Source organism: Micropterus dolomieu, linkage group LG09 (genome assembly GCF_021292245.1).
Source record: "Micropterus dolomieu isolate WLL.071019.BEF.003 ecotype Adirondacks linkage group LG09, ASM2129224v1, whole genome shotgun sequence".
Lineage (NCBI taxonomy): Eukaryota > Metazoa > Chordata > Actinopteri > Centrarchiformes > Centrarchidae > Micropterus > Micropterus dolomieu.
Window position 1 is genome coordinate 17,229,462 of NC_060158.1, and position 21,320 is coordinate 17,250,781.

Sequence of the window (21,320 nt, forward strand, 5' to 3'; positions counted from 1 at the left end):
GTAATTAAATTTAACAGGACAATAATTACTCGGGGTATATACTATCCATAAATTGGCAGAAAAAAGCTGGTTATACGCACTTCTAAAAAAAGTTTTTAAATAGTTTCTATTAATGTAATCGGTCCCTTTTTCAACTGTCCACTGCACGCGCACGTCCCTTTGGGTGGACCTCATTGCGCGCGTCAAGTCAGTTCCCCAAGCCTTCCGGATGAGGCGTCACTTCTCACTTGCTCAGCGCAGTAGCGCGCGGCTTTTCTTCGTGCGCCCCGCGAGTGTCTGTTCCCGTGCGCCTGACTCCAGGATCCTCCGGGATAACGACAGATTTGTGTCAGGTATGTCTGCTCTGTTTATCAAATGATATAGCATGATATAGGCTACTTTATAGTATTATTATTAAAGAATGAGTGGTTTGTGGTGTTTGAAGAAATGTTACCCCAGCAAACCGTGGGAACCCCCACGTAAAGGATGATGCATATGGAGAGGTAGTTTTCCAACACTGCTTATTAAATGGGTTTAACTTTGAACTTTTTCACTGCTTTGCTCTGTTTGGGTGGAGGAAGTCGCCTGAAGTTCTGACTACATACGGAGAACTTCAAGTGTATATTTAACCGAGGAAGATAAAAATGAAGTGCCAAACAAACCTAGATGAGTATTTTGAGCAGCCCACCACCCCAGGGCACCCTGTACCTTTTTTTTTTTTTAAGAAAAGTAAAAAAAAAGTGTTTTCTCAGTTTTTGTGAAAATTGGGTAACTTTGGAGTGTTTACTGTTAGATAAAAGGAAGTTTGGGTAGCTGCCTGTGAGAAGTTAATTAAGTGCGGCTGCCAGTAGCTTACTTCCACTCTTCATGCTGGACTGATAGCACAGAGGAGAAATCAAACAGCCAACGTTGCATTATTGAAAAAGTGGAATTTACCCGATTATTTAGTGAGAAGTCCTTTTATGTAGGATCTCTTCCAGTCAGAGCCCTACTATTTATAGGCAAAGCTTATATATGTATAATGTTATAACAATAATAGATTTATTGTGAAATGTAAAAGGTCAAAGAATAACTAATGATTTGGCTGATTCATCAGGGATCAACTGGATGTTTTTGTCTGTAAGTGTACTGCACATTTGTCAAACTTCATTGACTTTCAAAAATGATTTAGGCTTATGGCTTTGTGTCTGTCTGTGAAAGACTTTGTTTAATTTGCTCCAGAGCCAGCATATTTCTTCGGTGAACGTGACTGTGATTTATTTGGCAACAGGCCTACAGGAAGCCACCTTGAGGAAAAGGCAGGCCTGGATGTTTCCTTAACATGTCAGATTGGTGTAGGTGTTCATTCTTTCATTATGCCAGGCTGCAGGGAGATTGCACAATAACACCCCACCACCACCACCTTCCTTTAAATAATTAACATTTATGTTTCTTTCACTACTCATTTCAAGGGAAGAGGGCTTTGTGAAATTATGCGGGTGGGATGGGGAAAAACGCGATTAGGCTGTCCAAGGACGGACTTCATCACTTCCTGTTTCTTTACGAGGTCAGTTCCTGTCTTTAGCCTCGGGGCTAGGCAGGAAGGAAGGGGGGGTGAAGATTTTTGGGGGGAGTGGGAGCTCTTTGAAATGGATGTTACCATCATCACACAGTTTTCCCACCAAGCAACCTGCAGCCTGATGGTAGCACCTGCGGACACCCCTGGATGGATAGTGTCAGCTGAGTCTGCCATTTCGATCAGGGTCTTTGCGGTTTTCAGCCACTGTTATGACTCTTCTTCTTGTTGTTCACAAAGGAACAGGCCTCGAGCTCCTAATGCTTAAAAAACAGGATTAGGCCGCTTAAATTCAGTTACTCAATTCATGTAAATGTCTGTGTGTCCATTCCAACGAGCCATCTCAGTCCTCTGTATCTGGAGGATATGATGATTTCATGTGGAAACAGGACGTCCCGATGACCGAGACACCTTATTTTTCCATTGCCCCCAACCCCCCCATCCCTTCTGAGTGTGTGTGTGTGTGAACTCTATGAGTGTGTGTTATGTGTGTGAGGGTTGGGTGACAGCTTGCCTTCCCATTGTCCTATCATTCCTGCTCCACTCACACTCTGCATCCTGTGGGGCTTCCTGCTAACGAGGGAGAGAGTCAGAGACAAAAAGAAAGGTAAGAAAAGAGATGGAGGAACTAGAAAAGAGGAGGAGGAGGATTGGAGAAAGTCTGCGCTTAGAACACAGAGCTGATGTAGAAGTACAGTAACGACAGATCTGAACAATTGTGTGTGTGTGTGTGTGTGTGTGTGTGTGTTGCCCTGTGTTCCCGCAGTGAATTCCCCGCTGGGAGCAGCTTATCTGCAGGTCAACTGTGCAGGAAAGGGTGTGTCATTTGGATTTAGATGTTTGCGAGTATGACGACGGAGGTGATGTTATTGTGATTTTATAAGAATGCCTGCTAATGCTTTGTAGGTTTCTTTATATTGTTATAGAATATACAAATATACTATTCTGCAGTAGTGTAAAAGGGGCCATTTTGCTTAGAGTACTTTTACTTTGGGTAATTTCAGTATACTTTGCTGACTGCATTTTTGCATTTTCTTACTGTACATAATTGTTCAGAATACTTTTTCAATTGATTAAACTCAAAGGTTCGGTTAACTAAATACCAAAAAACAAAGATACAGCTGTGCATATAGTTTGATTTTATTTGGCCAGGTTTTCAGGTATTCAAGCTTTCTGCCTCCAACCTAATACAGCGGAGGTGAATTAAATGTGTGGCACTCACAGCATTGAGAGACAATTCTTGTCAGACATTTTGTCATTCTGGAAAATTCACTGAACATACAGAGGACAGGTTTCTTAGCAACAACTTCTATAGTAGAAAGTATTTCCAGTGAATTCTGTGAACTTCAAAATTCACTTCCATTTTATTTTGGTGGAGGCGGATATTTCAAAACCTGGGCAAAAAAAAAAAACACCCAAAAAAGTATTTGCTTCATACCACCATTTTTTTTGTAATTTGGATGACACATCCCTTGAAAAACTGTCAATGACATGAACTCTGATGTGCATTATTTAATAAATGTGAAGTAGTAATCTGTGTTGTAAAATGGCCAGTTGTTGCAGACAGACTTATCACAAACCAATACCCAACTTCTCCCCACCAGAGGAAGCTGCTTCTGTTTCACAGAGTGTTCTAATTAGTTCTTCTGTCAGCTGCTATAAAAAAATCAGCTTTGACCTTCAGCAGCCAACCAGCGAAGTGAAGTTTAGTTTTGAAACGGCAAACAGATGAAAAAGGGGTCTAAATTTAAATGAAATATTGGTAAAGTATTTTGGTGTTTACTGTGGTAAGAGGTGAGTTTTTATGACACTAGCGTCTTATAGAAATAATGACTGTGTCATTTTGTTGTTACACCATATGCAAGTTTTGCAACAGGTGGCAGGAGGGTTAACTTATTTTAGAAAAGGTGAATGGCAGTATAAACTCTGTACTCAGTTTGCTCATGAATATCACTGTAACGTTCATCACCTTAAATACTTAAATAATTGAAACTAAGCTAAACTATGTGTGTTTGTTACTTACTGTCGCTCATTTTCCCTACTTGGTTTCAAGAGGCAAAGAGGAACTCAGGCTGTTCTTAAATTACTGTGGCGCGATCAGTACTTATGCAGACTTCTGTCTCACATACACCTAAAAGTATGCCGTGTGTCAATTTGAATGTGCAACCTCCATATACCACCACACACCCACACAGTCACATACACACACACTTTACCCTAGTATCTTTAATGTTGGTGGCTTAGTGAAACAGAAACCGAATTTGTTATCATAAACGCAGACAATGGTGAACATTAGTACATACTGTACATGTTAGTTTGTGTTTCATTCTACACCATGACAGGTTATATACCAGTATGTTGGTGCACAATTGCCTATTTTAGCTCTTTGTGCATGCTTGCTCGGTGAAGCCCTTGTTCAGTGGGCCGCGTACTATTCTGTATGTGTGACTTTAAGTGTGACGATGGTGTAAACACCTCGGGTCAACTGAATTATTAGGTGGGTTTTAAGAATTACCATAGCTTCTGTGTGCAGAGAGGAAGACGGAGGAGAGCAGGGGAAATCTGGTCAACAGGAACCATTAGGAGAACAATAACTGCATGGCCCTCCTGCAAGTAGTCCTCTGTATGTATGTGTGTTAAGACATATACCTGTTCTTGTGCTTATCTTGTCTGTGGTGATTGGACATTCTTAGAAAAGCAGAAAAAGAAGCGATGAGAGAAAGGACAGATAAAGATGAAAGGGAGGAGACCTCTTCTACACCCCCTGTCACTTCTCCTTTCTAAGGTTTATCTGAAAGAGAAAGAGGGCAGCAGCTGTGGTTTGGTGCAAGGGGTGGATAGAGGGAATATGAAAGGTTATTGTTGGAGGGGTGTGGGCATGGTGTAGAGAAAAACAGCAACAGAGAGGAAGATGTGTGTGTGTGTGTTTGTGGCCCTGCAGCTGCCTGGTGTGTGTGTGGACTCTGTCCTCAGTTTCCAGGAAAAGGGGGGAGCCATCAGAGGGGTGGACAGGAAACTCTAACAGGGCTAACTTCCTGTAGCTCTCCTGATGGCCGAACAGATAGTGAATGAGTGTGTCTGTGTGTGTGTGTGTGCGTGTGTGGGCTTGTGCGCACGTAACATTTTTGCATACTTTGCTCTAGACTCTTCTGGATGTAGCCCATAATAGCTTCTGTTGGAATTTGTGTTGTGGATGGGACAAACCTGACGCTGTTCACTCAGAGCTCTGATGGTTTTTCATAATAAAAGTGAATTACTTTTTGTGTTCTTGCCGCTCCCTGCCATAACCTGTATTGTTCTTCCTGTCTGTGACTTCCCTCACATTCCTTAGTAGGTGGGGAGTTTGCAGCTTGAAAGGTTGCCAGTTTGAATCCTAGGGCCATTCTGCACCATAGACTGTATATAAAAAGCTCTGCACTCAGTGAACAGTTTATTAGGTACACCCACAGTAGCTAACACTAACGCAGTCTAACAAAAGAGCCTACAATACAATCTGCCGTCACGAAGGTTGTAATGTAAATTTATTCAGAAACTTCATGGGCATTTTGGAGGCTGTAGTTGGCAGTGCTGTTGAGCTGTATTACATTATACTGACAGGTATTTCTAAAATTTTGTCTACCCTAATTATATCAACAACAGTAGATTAAATATTAGAAACTACAGCCTCCAAATGACCTTAATGTTTAATCTAGAGCTGCATTTGAAACAATTTTTTAAATTATTGGTTAATCTGCCAGTTATTTTCTCAATTGAAATGTCCATCAAATGTGCCCCTCAAATTGTGTGGACAACCAATAGACTAGCTTATTTTGTCCAATCAACAGTCTAAAGCCTAAAGATATTCAGGTTCACTGAAAGCTCATGTGGATTGTGGACTGTGTGCAGGCGCCTCTGCACACAATTAAAATGTTTTACAGTCTTCTCTGTATGTTATTTCCTCCTGATGTTGGCACCAGCTTTTGCTTTGTCAACACATGTTCTACTCAAACAATGCTTTCTGTCTCAAAACTGGAAGTCAGGATTGCGTACATGTGTGAACATCGACACAATGATCTTTGTGAAACATATTTCACATCGCTGGACCTTTGTGTCAGATACCTCTGTCTCCTCTGATGACATTTACAGGTATATTTCACCGCAAACCTAAACACCCCCCCCCCCACACACAGACACACGCGCACACACACACAGAGACACAGCTGTTGACCAGAGAGAATGACTGAGTACCCCCTCTTGAAACTGCAAAGCGAAAAGGGAAGTGGCTAACCTCACATGTCTCTCTGTCTTTCCTTATCTCTGGCTGTCACTGTGCTTTTTTCAAACTTCTCTGTCTAACCGTGGGTTCCTTCATGCGTGTCTATATTCACGCTTTACCACCCTTGAGCCTTTCCACCACGTTCTCCACCACCTTTTCTGTCTCCGGTTCTCTGCCACTCATCCTCCCTTGCCCTGCTCTCTCATTCCACCCCATGTCACTCACCTCCTCCCTCTTTTTTTTCTAGTGGCGATGGTGATTGACAGATGATCTGACAGAGGAAGACATCAGGTGAGAAAAAGTTAACTTCTCCTTTCCGCCTCGCCTCCAACCACTCATCCTCTCTTCCTCCTCCTCCTCCATCTACTGCTTGAGGGAAGTTGAGTTTTTTATTGAAAGTTTGTTACTTCTCTCTTCGCAGTTCTCTCTAGCTTTTTTACACCCGGGTGACCCCTTCATGTTGTTGGTGTTTGTTGCTTTCACTTTCAAGCTTGTGTTTGAAGCATCAGGTTGCGTAGACAGAAATGATAGGAATTCGATTACTTATAGTTTTTCTTGTGCTGAATATTGTGATTATCTACTAGATTCTTGTATTTTTGATTTTTGTGATAAGTGGTGATACTGTAATTAATTAAGTCATGGGTAATCACTGTAATTCAATGGACATTCCACTGATTTTAAACACAACGTTCAGTTTGCTGCTGAGGGATACTGCTCAGTTATATAATGTTTTCTTTTACGTGACTGGAGGAGCTTTCCAGAATTTGAAAAAACCCCAACCTGATAATGTCCTAGTGATGTCACCGGGGTTATTGCAGCTTGGGCTTGATATTTTTAATTATAATAAAAATAAAAAGATGAGAGCGTTTATCAGGCAGCGTTGGGCTGAGGAAAGATGATCAAGTTGCATTATGGAAAACGCAGGATCTGGTGTTTCTGGGGCACATACTGAAAATATGGATATTCCTATTTTGACCACTTCCTTAAACAGTTAATTTTGAATTTGTATATTCCTTGTTTTTATTCTAAACTAACCTTTGTTGTTATCTCTTTAAAGAAAAACTTTACGTTACTAGTCCTACTACTACTACTACTTATATAGTTGTGGTATATATCATTAACTCTGGTTGCTTTCACAGACGCCGTCTCCGTGCTAGTTATTATGGGGTGTGCCTGTTGCAAGCAGAAGAAGTCCACCAAAGCAGTAGCAGCAATAGACGTTACAGATCTGTCTCCTAGCAACGCAGATGGAGGGTTGTCCGCGGCCTTGAATCAGGGCCGTTACTGTCCCGACCCCACTCAGACCATCCCAGACTTCAACAAGGGCTTCACATCGAGCACCATCTTCCCCAACACCAACACACACCAGCGGGCTGGAGGCATAACATGTAGGACTGTGTGTGCACACGTGTGTTTGTGTGTGTGTGTGTGAGACCCAAGTAAAATGGTTTTACAATATTACTTAGATTTAAGAGGGTGAAAATCAAAATCAATCATTAATAAGGAATGTTTGCTGTGAATTGATGATAGGCCAAAGTGGACCTAGCACTTCTTCAGTGTCTATTAAATGTGTTTTCTTAATGATGTCTTTTGTGCTGTGTGACGGGGGTCTTAAAATCAGAGAAATCCATATGGTAAGAGTCATGATGATATGCTGTGATGTGATTCCTCAACCCATTTTCAAGGATAGGTTCATCTGTTGCCTGTCAATGCTCACATGTACATTGAAATAGTTTTTAATTGCTGTAATGGTTCCTCCTGTCCATACTGCCTCTGACTGTGGATTTTGTCCCTATCTCTAACATTTGAATTGTGCTAAGAAAGGATTTTTCACAGCCCGTATGGACAGGTGGAATCCTTACTCCATTAACGATTTTAATCTACAGTATATGCGGATATATGTGTATTGTTTTAAGACAGACAGACGAATGCAAACCTCTGCTTTAGAACAGCAAAAATAGATTGCTATTAGAGTTCAGTGGTATAAACTAATGTGTGTAACTCTTGATCATCTGTGTGTACATGCAAACATGCATGCAGGTGGTGGAGTCACTCTCTTTATAGCTCTGTATGACTACGACGCTCGCACCGAAGATGACCTTACTTTTCAGAAAGGAGAGAAATTCCAGATCATCAACAATACGTAAGTTTAAATGTACACAAACATCTTTTAAAAACATCTGTTTACAAATGTCATTAAATTTAGGGAAAAACACCTATTAAATGACTGTAATAACTATTTGTGGCATGCACGATAACAATATGTGATCAGTGTTAAATGAGATCAGCTCTGACTTCCAAAAGGTAATTAATTTTGTTTACATACATTAAATGCCACAGGCTGCAATTAAATGTGACCCATTAACCTTGTGAACGGCTGCTGGCGATGTCGACAAGCTCATGCTCTTGAACAACATGAACAACCAAAAAAGGTGTTTGGAGGTCCAGCCAAGTTCACACCTATGCTCTTTAATCTTATTCTTGACACCTTTTATTTTTCGGTTTATTATTTAGTATTTAACTATAAACCCTCCGGGGCATCTAGCTCATTTGGTAGTGCGCGGACTGAGTGTTCGAGCCCGCGGCCCTTTTCTGCAAGTCGTCCCGTCTCTCTCCTTCAATTCCTCTATCTCTCTGTCCTATCCACAATAAATGCAACCCCAAAACAAAAAAATACACTATGAAACCTCCATCGAGCGTCATAACAAAACTGTGAGCTGACTGTATTTGTTACACCGTATATCTGATTTTCTAAAACACATCTGATGTTTTGCATATTCCACCAGCCAACTGACGTTTTATGTTTGTTTTTTGCAGAGAGGGTGACTGGTGGGAGGCTCGCTCTTTGGACACAGGCCACTCAGGTTACATCCCCTCCAACTACGTAGCTCCTGTTGACTCCATACAGGCTGAAGAGTGAGCACACACACACACACACACACACACACACACACACACACACAGTAGGGAAAGCTACGTGTGCTGTGCTGATAATTTATGTTGAAAGATTTTCTCAATATGTGACACATAGTCTGAGGGCAGAGGTCGCATGATGTGTGCTGTTGCTGTTGTGACCCGTGTGTTGTTGTCATGGTGACAGGTGGTATTTTGGGAAGATGGGGAGGAAGGATGCGGAGAGACAGCTGCTCGGCCATGGCAACCAGAGGGGAACTTTTCTCATAAGAGAGAGTGAGACCACCAAGGGTGAGTAGGCTAAACACACACACACACACACACACACACACACACACACACACACACACACACACACACACACACACACACACAGAGACAGACAGACACACATACACATACACACACACTCTTAATAGCAGCTTACTGCTCTAAACATGTGAAAGCATTCAATTTCTCTCTTTCTCTACCTATCACCTCTCCCCCACTCTATGCTCCTTCATCCACCCCCTCCCTCCTTTGTCCCCCCCGCTCTTCCTCTTCTCTCCTCTCTCTTTCACAGGTGCTTACTCTCTGTCTATCCGTGACTGGGACGACAACAAGGGAGACCACGTCAAGCATTATAAGATCCGCAAACTAGACAATGGTGGCTACTACATCACCACGAGATCACAGTTTGACACTGTGCCGCAGCTGGTACAGCACTACACAGGTAACGCGCATAATCACACGCACAGGGAAACTAATTCATCCTCTTTTTTTCTGCTTGTCCTTCAAAGTGAAAACATGCTGTGTTGCTATTTTCTGATGCACCTTCAAGCTCCAAAGCTCCTACATCTATGGATTTCGTCTAAAATTTCTAAATCTAAAAGTCTCTTCCCAACTGCAAGAGAAAATCTTTACCTAATTCAGTCTCTACTTAATTCATACTGTAATTAAAGTATTATCAGTGGTGGGAAGTTAGTACTTTTACTGTACATAAGGACAATTATGAGGTAATTTTCTTGAACATTACTACTTTTTGCTCTACTACATTTCAGAGAAAGTGTTGAACGTTTTAGTGCAGCTTAAGTTTCAAGTTACTTTACAGATTCACAACTTACATAAAAAGTATATAATCAGCTTATATAATATGATGCATTGTTAAATAACTAACCATCTACCCTACAGTACAGTAAGTAATGAGCTCCGTCATCTACCAGTGTAATATATATACAATAAAACAAAACCCTGAGAGTCGCCATTCTGCCTATTGAGAATTTTACTTTTGATTCTCTAAATAACTTTTTTTCTAATCTGTACTGTACTGTACACAAGTAGTTGCAACAAGCAGGGTTCACACCCTGGACTTCCTCTCCTCTCTGTCAGTGTATATCTGCCCCCTAGTGGCTTGTGTTGATATAACACACATTCTGCAGTTTGTAACTTTACATGACATCAAAAGCAACCTGAGAGATTTGGCCACCGCACACAGAATGTGTTTTATGTCTCTTTTGGAGCATTTTCTTTGTGCCTTTGTTATTTAGCTTTTGGTTAACCTGTCAGTTGCATAAATGCATAAGCAACCTGTCTTGTTCTTTCTTTATCTCTGCGTTTGTTGCTTTCTTTCCTCTGTTTTCTTTCCCTTTTTTCTTTGCCTGTCTGTCTCTCCTCTCTCTCTCAGAGAGAGCGGCGGGTCTGTGCTGCCGTTTGATTGGCAGCTGTAAGCGAGGCACGCCTAAACTGGCTGACTTATCAGTGAAGACCAAGGACATGTGGGAGATTCCCCGCGAATCCCTCCAGCTGATTAAGAAACTGGGCAACGGCCAGTTTGGAGAAGTCTGGATGGGTAGGAATGGTGGGACTGTGTTGCAGTGGGGGAAGGTGACAGCGGGAGCACACCTGGAAAAAAAAAGTATTAAAAGATGAGCAGGTATATATAATGCATTTAAGTCTTGGTTGTGTTCAGTTGACAAGAACATCAGTAAACGCTTTTGGTGTCAAGACACCTGCACTCTCACAAACATATACTGTAAAGCCCTGTTTATCTGTCTGTGTAGTGTGTCTGTGTAGTACAGAGTCTGTCAACCTGCATCAAATATACATTTGGATCAGACCACATAAACACATAGACAACACACACACAGTGGATTGATGTAGTCTAGACCAGTTTTTAAATGCTATGCATTGAATACAAACTGTAGCAGTGGAACAAATCCTTAATAAATCCTTAATAAACCTTTACACAGAGGCAGCAGCAAATTAATTCAAATGTGGCCTTGTTTCACATCCAGGTGTGCAAAGTTGTGCCCCTCCTCCCCTGTTGTTGCATGTGCATGTTTCATCAACTCACCTCACGTCTTTGTCATCCCCCACCCCCCCCATCTTTCTTCCATCTTCGCACCCATCACTTCATCAACCACTTCCACTGTTTCCTTTTCCTACATCTTCACCCTCCTTGGCTCCCATCTCCTCCCCCAAATAGGCAGCAATGACGGGCTGTGCTATTACCTGACCATGCCCTGTCCCAACAGCACCCCGCTCACCATAGGCCTTGGGCGGGATGCCTGGGAGGTGTCCAGGGAAACGCTGTCAATGCAAACGAAGCTGGGACAGGGCTGCTTCGGGGACGTTTGGATGGGTGAGAATGACACTGCCAACCTCTGACACCCTCTACAGGCTTAGAGGGAAAACTGTCTGACCAGCACCGTCCTCTGAAGTGTCTGTTACTGTCCTGTAGCAAAGATTGTTGGTAATGCTAAATGCCTGGCTCTGGCCAGCCACTGATGTCAGTGTATGTAAATAAGGTTTGATGTTTTTCCCAGTATCGCTTGATATTCCCACATGATTTATTTTCAGTTACAATGCCATACAGTATCCCTGACCCCGTTGGGTTTTCTGGGCCTTGCAGTTTACAGTTTCTCCCTGAACCCAGCCATGCTTTGTGCCTGTCCGTGTAACTCAGGTGCTGCTGTTGTTGATGTAAGACCAGTAAACCCCCCTCCCTCCCTCCTAACACAAACCTGTCTCAGGTCATGCATGCTCTCAAAAACATCATTTGCATGCACCAGACACATGTTTGACAACATGTGTGTGTTCGTTACAGCCTGCATATTATGTGCCTTGTTTTTTTATATTTACACCTGAATGTGTGGGTGTCTGTGTCCCCATATAAGTAGTATGTACATGTATATACTATACAGCCATCACCTTTTCAGTGTGCCAGGAAACTGGTGTGTATACCTGCGCAGCATGTCTCTGTGTGTGTTCATGTATTATATGTGCATTAACATCCCCTTGTCTGTATGCCAGGCATGTGGAACGGTACCACCAAGGTAGCGGTGAAGACTCTGAAGCCAGGAACCATGTCCCCAGAGGCCTTCCTGGAGGAGGCTCAGATCATGAAGCGACTCCGCCATGACAAGCTGGTGCAGCTCTACGCCGTTGTGTCTGAGGAACCCATCTACATTATCACCGAGTTCATGAGCCAAGGTATCAGGCTGAGTAAACTGTCCCAACTTTCAACCATTCTTTAAAACAACAAATTTTTGATATCTCCTGCTCATTACCAAACAGACCAACAGGAGCAAAAACATCGGGGATCAGGGAGACATTTCATAAAATGGAAAATCACAGTTAAAGCCCCTGTGCCTCCCGCTGGGCAAAACACTGAATTATAACAATTCTAGGGATTTTCTTTCTTCCTCTGAGCATGACCTTTGACCTCCTTGTGGAGGCCGCCTGGGGGAAGGTGACACATTCCTTCCATATTCACTAAAAACTAAAATAAAAGAGACAAAAGTTGGCATTAAGATGTATTAATAAAAATAATTAATAAATATATATTTTGTACATGCCATGATACACAGCAGATATGTCTAACTATAGGAAAAGTAAGGGGCCAATCATGATGCTAGTCTTGTTTTTTCAGGAAGTTTGTTGGACTTCTTAAAAGATGGGGAAGGGCAGAGTCTGAAGCTGCCTCAGCTGGTGGACATGGCTGCGCAGGTGCGTTAAACACAAACCCACTGAAACAGAGGCACAATGACAAACTTGCCATCTATCTCAGTTATTTTTTTTAATCACTTTGTGTTTTTAGATTGCAGCTGGAATGGCGTACATCGAGAGGATGAACTACATCCACCGTGACCTGCGAGCAGCTAACATCCTTGTTGGAGACAATCTGGTGTGCAAGATCGCTGACTTTGGTCTGGCTAGGCTCATTGAGGACAACGAGTACACAGCCAGACAAGGTAACAGCATGCGATATTAAGTGTTTATGTGTGTGTGTGTGTGAGAGAGAGACAAAGAGAGCCCCACTTGCAGAATGTGATGATTAAATATGTCTGCCTCTGCCTCCATGTGTATATTTTTATACATAACCTATCCTAATTATATGATTATGCATCTTCACTGTGTTGCCATGGTTTCAGGGGCGAAGTTCCCCATCAAGTGGACTGCTCCAGAAGCTGCATTGTATGGACGCTTTACCATCAAGTCAGATGTCTGGAGCTTTGGCATCCTACTAACTGAACTCATCACTAAGGGACGGGTGCCATACCCAGGTACTGGATGAAACCTGATTGTTCGGTATTTCTCAATCTCTTGCAGTAACAAGTTGATCATCCTTTGCAATGAAAAGTATCCAGGATTAGATATTTTTAGTTATTTGCTACAACCTGGACAGGTGACAGTTTACTTACATTTTCAACCAGAAACAAACTACATTACAGCACTGGGTGGAGTTTTGCCCAAATGTACTTTATAAATAATTTATCTTAAAATACTAATTTCTCAAAATGTGTGGATTATTTGCTATTGCAGTAATTTGCCTTTTTTCACTTTTCTGTTAAACAATTTTCTCCATATCCAATATGTGTTGGGATTTTTGTGCTTCATGTGTTTTTTATATTTTTCCAACCCTCTCCCCATTTCCTCATCCATCCCTTTAGGCATGAACAACCGTGAGGTGCTGGAGCAGGTGGAGAGGGGCTACCGGATGCCGTGCGCCCCGGGCTGCCCCGCCTCGCTCCATGAACTGATGCTGCAGTGCTGGAGGCGGGAGGCCGATGAGAGGCACACTTTTGAGTACCTGCAGTCCTTCCTGGAGGATTACTTCACCGCCACAGAGCCGCAGTACCAGCCCGGAGAAAACCTGTGACCAAACACGCATAGGACAGACGTGGAGCAATTAAGGGACAAACAGAAAGAGAATGACAGAAAGACAGACAGGCAGGCATGGATATGTACATGCACTTACACTGATAGGCATGTCATTGTCCATGTACATGCTTTCATTGTATTTGTTCCACACATACTGTACATGCACACACAAATATTAAGATACATATCATTTGCCTTGTTTAATTGTTTCCTCCTTTTGATCATTGATCACCGCAGCCCACTCAAGACAGATCAGTCCACCATGTTGAAGAGCAGAGTCGGAGCTCTGCTGGTCAGGCCTTGCAGTAATGTTGCTTTACTCTGTAACCATGACAACAAGGAACTGAAAGAAGATGTAGATGGTTGTGTTGAGGTGGGGGGATGTCGAGTTGGTACTCGATCTGTTCAGCTGCCATATATGTTCAGCTCCTTTGATTTCTGTATCTGAGAAAAGAGATTTAGTAGGCCAACTGTTTACCTGAGATAAATATATATATGTTGATACAGAAATAATAGAAGCTGCAACAGGTTTCAGTTGGAATATTGTCTTTGGAAAAATGTCCTGTGAACCTTGATGGTAACTGAGTAGATTATGTACACAGCCACAGACGATATAAGATTTAATAAGATGAACTGATCCATGTCCATCACCTGTAAGGGGGAACTGATTTTAAAATGGCTCCAATATGTGCCTTAAAGTGGTCAAATTAAGGGCTGTTTTAGATTTTAAATGTAATACTGAGAGATGGTGAGGACTGCTTTGTTTGTCTGATCATTTGTATTACAATTTTGTATGAACTGTCTCCTTTGTTGTTTTAATTTAACGCAGATATATCTGTGCATCACAAAGACTTCTATATCTAGTTAACATATATACAGTTTTCATCCATTGGGAGGGCAGGGTGAAATGTTACACATAAAGGGGAAAGTCAGTGTCAGTGGAAGGATAGTGTTTTAAATGTATGTGTTACATTTAGATGTGGTGAATCCCCTGTCATGTTATTTTAATAAATATCAAATATCTTTACTGGGTTGGGACACGTCTGTTATTCTATGTGTTTGTTTGTTTGATGTTTCCTCTTAGGTAATGTTTAAGCCAGGTGCCATCACATGCAAAACACACAACTGTAGCTGCTGTACAGGAATGAATGATCCTTAGGTCTGCCTTAAAATTTATAGGCTGTTATTAATTTTTTCATCATTTTCCTTTAGTGAATTTATATGGCTCATGTGAGGAAATAGTTCTACTTCACGCTTTGTGCTTCAAGCAAAACGTCATATTTTTGTATGCCACAGCATAGGCTACAACATTTCTGGTTACACTAAAGAAAATTGGTACAAAATGGAATCAGTTGTTCAAATCACTTAATAATTTTAACAAAATATTGACAGCTTACTTATTAATATATTATTAATAAAATATAATGATATTATTCGTGTTATGGTATCCCTGGCACTGGCAACTATTATCAGTCCTCCCACTCTTGTCTATGTCTCTCGCTCTCTCTTCGCTGTCTTCCTCATTCACACTCTCTCTAGTCCAGTCTTCAGTAAACTACTGTTCCCATAGTTCCAGAGGTGTAAAGTGAGGCCAGCTACGGGTGCCCGGATGGCTTTGACAGTCAGGCACGTTGGAGAGGCACAGTGGAGACTGGGGCGCACGAGAGACAGAGAGCTGGAATTGCAGAGGCAGAGACGCACGGGCGCACGGTCGATTTTCGCCTCCCGCATACTGGGAAGTCCCGTGCCTGTCACCAAAACCGGAGCACAGGGCTCGAGCGCGGTTATGTCAGCACCTTAATTGGGGACAAGACTGTGAACCAACGTCCGTGCTCCACATTTTATTTTATTTTTTCCTCCTTTTTTGTTTTTGCTTTCCCATCTCTCTGGGTGCAGATATTGATGTGAGCCAGAGAAGCGGTTTTTCCGTTGAGCCGCACGAGACGGAGGCGCGCGACGGCAGGAGGAGACAACGTTTACACTAATGTGGGAGGACTATCTCCCTCCGACGCGGGGAGCCTATATGAAGGGGAAATGCTGCGCGCTGACGGCTGCAGCCGTCAAGGCATCGACTCCGTGACCCGGGTGAGGAGAGGAGTGAAGCACCGCCACCGACAGCCGCGCGAGCCCACCGCCCAGCCAGCCAGCGTTGACACCGCAACAGCTCCATCAGCCAGCGCGAGCCCCCAGACTCTCTCTCACTCCCTTGGTGAGTGCGCGTGCAGCGTCTTGAGTACACAACACCAAAAAATTTTGCTTACTGTCCGCTCAGCCAGCTGTGCTGCGCACCTCTGGCTACGTTTCTTTTTGAGTTCTTCTCTTTTTTTTTTTTTTTTTTTTTTTTTTTTTTTTTTTTACATTAACCTCATCGCTGCCGCTCACGGACGTAGCTCTGCATTCGTAGGCTACTGCTCGTGCTGCTGGGTCATCTGGGCTTTTACTGTGGGCATGCAGCGTGTGTGGTGAGATCTTAAATGATGATGTTCACGCACTCACGTAATGTGGTTGAATGTGCGCGCAATGAACCTTGTGTAGCCCCACCTGTTTTTCTGAGTATTTACAATCTCCTCACCTATTAGCCTCATTATCACCGAATCTATATACAGTGTAGGCAGGGAGACAGTATACAATATCTCCCCAGGTTACAGTCACACTGCTGACACACACAGGCACACATAATTGTCTTGTTTATTTGCTGTCTCCGCAACGGGGTAAGTTTGATGGGACTTTTCTAATGCTGAATTTACGTGCCAGTGACACATACCAGAGGTTTGACTGTGAGCCCAGCACCTGATGATGGACAGATGTTTGCTTTACATATAAACAGGAGAAACAGAGAGTCCCGTTGTGAGCATCCGTCCAGCCCCGGTAGCCCCCTGAGTTGTCAGGGCAGTTAGGGAGGACACAACAGCAGCACATCCTGCAGTGGCAACAGGGCCGGTGTGCTGGAGAGACACCGCGTACTCATGGTGGTGATTATCAGCTCTTGTCTGTGGCTTAGTGGGAAGGAGGAGGAAGTGTGGGGGGGGAGGGGGGGGGTGTACAAAGGAAGAAAGAGTGCATGAGAAACTGAAGGAGAGGAGAGGATGAGAGGCAGAAGGAAGTCAATGTCGATGTCTGGGCAGTGACAGTTCGTTATTTAAGGGCCCCTCAGAGATGTGCACAGGCTGCCCTAGTGCAGGTGCCGTTAGTATGCAGAGTGATACTCTGTCTGTCTGTCTGTCTGTCTCACACTCACACACAGACTCACTCTCTTGGGCTGCTGGTTGAAGAGTGAGTTCTCTTATTGGCGGTTCCACATGGACATAATGAACAATTTCAGCCCTCTGAATGCTGGAATGAAAAGGAAATGGCCTTACCTTGGCATGCTGTCTGTCAGACCTGTCTTGAGTGCACAGCCCTGTGTGTGTGCGTGTGTGTGTGTGTGTGACAAACAGAGGGAACGTGAACATATAACAGCATAGACCTATTGTGCTTCCTACCTGTGTGAGCGGGGCTAGTTGTCATAGCAACGGCCTTGTAGCTCCGTTGATGTTCCTCCTGTCCTCATTGGCAGGGTCAGTGCACCTAACACACCACATCTCGTCTCAAACCTGTGTGTGTGTGTGTGTGTGTGTGTGTGTGTGTATGCATTCACAAGTGTACTTCTATGTGTGTGTGTGTGTGCTGTGGAAGTACCTTTTGTTTGCACCTTGCTGCAGTTCGTAGGCGTGTGGATTGATGGCATAGACAAGCCAAGCTGTGTGTGTGTGCAGGTGTGTGTATGTGTGTACGAGCACATGTGTGTGTGTGTCACAAAGATACACCCTGCTGATATGACAGCCGACAGCTCAACCAATCACCTTTTTTCTCTCTCTACCTATCAGCATGTGAGGTTGCCGTAGTCAGACGTCCTCTTGATATGGAGGTCGTCATGGAGATGGAGAAGACAGAATGGACACACATAATCATGTATATGCACACACATTGATCAGTACAGTACTAACATCCACGGATGTCTTGGTGTTATGGGAAGTTTTGAGTTATCGGGATGGTGCAACCTGTTGAATGGTTGAATAGCAGTTTATTGATGCATCAGGTCTAAACATGAGGGAAGTTAGCTTGAGAGACAAAAAATAAGTTATTGAAGCTCTTTGCAGTCTTATCATTAATCTTTTTAACTTAATTTTCAGACCACACAAACATTGCCACCAGACTGAGCTTCAGTAATCTAAATCAGAAAGGATATCCTATCAGAGATTGGGTCTGTTCAAACGCAGAGTCTCCAAAAACAATCTCAGGCTTCTCCTTACAGCTACAAAGCATCTCATTTCATGACTTTGGCTTCTAGCTGTGCGCAAGATTTGTCAAATGAACAAAGGGCTTTTTCCCCCCCTTCTCTTTCTTGTTACAGATGTTGTGTGAAAGTCAGCTGAGATCCTTCTGATACTCCCCTTTGAACTCTTCACAACAGATATATTACTGCCATTCAGGAAAAGGGACTTTACACCAGCGTTGTGAATGAGTCAGGCCATTATTACTCAGCACTTGAAATGCCTCCCAAAATACATGAGAACATAATTTTAGGGCACGGATTCACATAAACAATTCACATCTATTCGCAGTGAAAAAATCTGCTTGGTTAGATATTGAGTAATAGAACATTTTAGGAATATTTTACAACTTTTAATATTTTCCACTATACAAGGAGCTATTGGCAAAAAATAATTAGTCATTACTTTGTCCTTGGAGTGAAGGGTCCTGTCTTTTACGACTCCTATTAATCTAATCGTCACCTGAAGTGAAATAGCTTTTGCCACAGGCAGGTAAACGTGGTTCAACTCCCACACACACATGCAGACAAACACACACAAATACACAAACACTCACACAGATGCACCCACACACACAGCAACCATTTAGCATTAGTGTAAGCAGTGTTTGTATGCTCCATTCTGTCACCTCCCACACGGTACATTCATAAAACGACTCCTCCGTGCCAAAGGCACTGACTCAATAGAAGACATCTCCCCTTCTCTTTTCTCTCGCCCCCCCCTTCCCTCTTTTAACCCCCCCCTCGTATCTGTCCTTTAGTCAGTCCATTCTTCTTCTTCTTCTTCTTCTTCCACTTATCTCCCTCTCCTCTTCCCTTCTTTCCTATATGTCATTCCTCACCTGCCTCCACATTCTCCTTGTGCCCCCCCCCCCCCACCGGGCTGGTTGCAGCCGGTTTGAGTCTGACAGTAGAGAGGAAGCTTCGACCTCTCACCTCCGGAGGATAGGGGGAGGGAGGAAAGAGGAGAGGGATGATGGAGGGCAGCGGGGTGGAGGGGGGTGAAACTGCAAGAGGCGAGGGAGAGGTCAAAGAACAGGAGGGATTTGCAAAGAAAGAGGGAGAGGAGAGCTGGGGGAAGGGACGGAGAGTCGAGAGAGAGAGAGAGCGAGAGAGAAAGTGAGGACGGCGGGGTCAGGAAGAAAAAGGAGTGATAAATGAAGGGAGAGCGGCAAGATGGATGGATGAGGAGGGAGAGATAGAGCGCATGAGAGGATGAGAATGAGGGAAAGATAGAGTGTGAAGCTGCTGTGTACCTCTCTAACAAGCTGGACAGACTCAGCTCAATTATTAAAGAGGAGCGAGAGATGGGGAAAACACGCAGACACACAGATGTACACACACACACACACAAAAGCATCTCTCGGTGTCTGGCACACAACACATACACGCTGTCTCTCTCACACACACACACACTCACACACACATCTATCTGCTAATCAGCATACTTACACATGTACAGTATGTCAGATTTTTTTGTTTTGTTATCCTCGTGTGTCAGCATATTAGACTTATTTTTGTTTTTAGCAGCAGTTTGAGTGTGCGTATACATGTGTCCGAGTATGTGTGTTAAAAACATTGAGTCAGAGGATAAGCAGAGACTTGTTAGTGATTCTCCTCCACCCCCCCACCCATCTTCCCCCCTACCCAATTTGGCTTCAGTGTCGTCTCTACGTTCCACCAGTGTGGCTTCAATGTCGTCCCATCAATATGAACAGATAATCAGAGCACTAAGGGCTCTGTCTATAAATCCCCGCCGTGAATATAGTTTTCACCCTCTTCCCTTTCCTTTCTTCTCTCCCTCCCTTCCTCCCCATCTCCCTCCACCTCTTCCACCCTTGTTTCTAGTTCTCTTTCTTCTTTCCCTTTTCCCTCCTTCTCTGAGGAAGTGTATGCCCCCAAGGGACGAAAAAGATTCGCTACCTTCCAGGAGAGAAAGAGACTGAGTGTGCCTCTCTCTCTGTGTGTGAATGTGTGTTCTCCACATGTGTGCGTGAGAGTGAGAACACACACTTCCTGAGATGGAAAGGGAGAGAGAGAGAGAGAGGCAGGGATGAGCAAGTGAAGAGCAAGTGAGAGAGTGAAATCAGGAGGCTGTGGAGGGGGGAGGAGGGAGAAAGAGATAAGAGAGAAAGACAGAGAGTAGTCGGGGAGAAGGGGGAAGATGGATGAATGCACTGCGCACTGAGTGTGTCTGTGTGTGAGAGAGAGATGGGCGAGAGAAGCAGGTAGACAGAGAGGGACAGAAGGGTTTCTTATCCTCTCAGCAGAAGTCATAATTTCTTAGAGCGTGCACAGATGTGTGTTTGTGTGCGCACGCCTGATTGTGTTTGTGTCTGAGAGTGTTACCTCGCTCAGGCTTGAGGCCAAGACTCTGAGAGGTACAGCGGTGTAGCGTCAGTGTGTAGTGTGAGCAGCATGTGTGTGGCTGCGTGTGCTCCTTGAGCGGTGTGTACGTTGAGGCTGTGGCTGATGAGCTGTCAGTACCTACAGTTGGAACGTTCACAAGGCGGCCATTGTTGTTCAAACAGCCAGCAGCCTTCTCCTTGGCAACGGGCTCTGCAGCAGCGTCTCCCACAGCAACTGTGGAGCAGGAGTATGGAGGGAGGAGGAGGAGGAGGAGTCAGGAAGTCAGGGCCGCAGCACAGAGGCCCCTCTCCAAAACACTGGCCTCAAGGTCTGAGTGTGTGTTGGGGTCCAAGCATCTGGTTTGTGTGTCCTCTGTGTGTGTGGTAGAAGTGCGTGACTGTGTTTATGTGTGTCGGTATGTGTGGTTTTTAAGTGCGCCCGTAAGTTCTCGCCAGCGTGACTACGTGGAGTGTGTGTCAGTGTGAGCGTGTGCCTTTGCTTGTGTGTTTCTCCCAATGTGTGTGTACAAGTCAGCTCACTGTGCACCTGCATGAACTGTAAGTGGGAGCATTTCTGTGTTCGCACCTAAGTGGTTGGTTTCATCTTCCCCTATTTGCATGTGTTTGTGTGTATCCCTGTGCGTCCTTGTTTGTGTGTAATTTCGTATGTGTTTTTGCATGCGCACATGTGCACACTCCTAGCTGTTCCCAGCTGGCGCGGTTGGTCACATGACCTGATTGAGGGGCGGCCATCAGCAGCGCCAGGAAACTGCCTGCAGGAGAGAGAGAGAGAGAGAGAGAGAGAGAGAGAGAGAG

At 43.9% G+C, this 21,320-nt stretch overlaps 2 protein-coding genes across 5 annotated transcripts in view; both read left to right on the forward strand.

The window, feature by feature from the left end:
- Positions 1-195: 195 nt before the first annotated feature.
- yrk (Yes-related kinase) lies at positions 196-14,871 on the forward strand. 3 transcript variants are annotated; one of them, XM_046058214.1, is made up of 14 exons: positions 196-332; positions 6,037-6,080; positions 6,929-7,177; positions 7,830-7,932; positions 8,607-8,705; positions 8,890-8,993; positions 9,265-9,414; positions 10,366-10,530; positions 11,167-11,322; positions 11,994-12,173; positions 12,613-12,689; positions 12,781-12,934; positions 13,115-13,246; positions 13,634-14,871. In XM_046058214.1, the coding sequence occupies exons 3-14, from the start codon at positions 6,952-6,954 to the stop codon at positions 13,840-13,842; spliced, it is 1,755 nt and encodes a 584-aa protein (XP_045914170.1). In that variant the 5' UTR covers positions 196-332; positions 6,037-6,080; positions 6,929-6,951; the 3' UTR covers positions 13,843-14,871. The 3 variants fall into 3 exon arrangements, with proteins under 3 accessions (XP_045914170.1, XP_045914172.1, XP_045914171.1); XM_046058216.1 differs by lacking the exon at positions 10,366-10,530; XM_046058215.1 differs by lacking the exon at positions 11,167-11,322 and having other exon boundaries at positions 197-332.
- Positions 14,872-15,474: 603 nt separating this feature from the next.
- ahdc1 (AT hook, DNA binding motif, containing 1) overlaps positions 15,475-21,320 on the forward strand; it is a 19,603-nt gene continuing 13,757 nt past the window's right edge. The window contains exon 1 of one of the 2 annotated variants that reach the window (XM_046058152.1): positions 15,475-16,053. The gene's annotated coding sequence lies outside the window, so the exon portion shown is untranslated. The remainder of the gene's footprint in view (positions 16,054-21,320) is intronic. The other variant, XM_046058151.1, reaches the window with a different exon arrangement.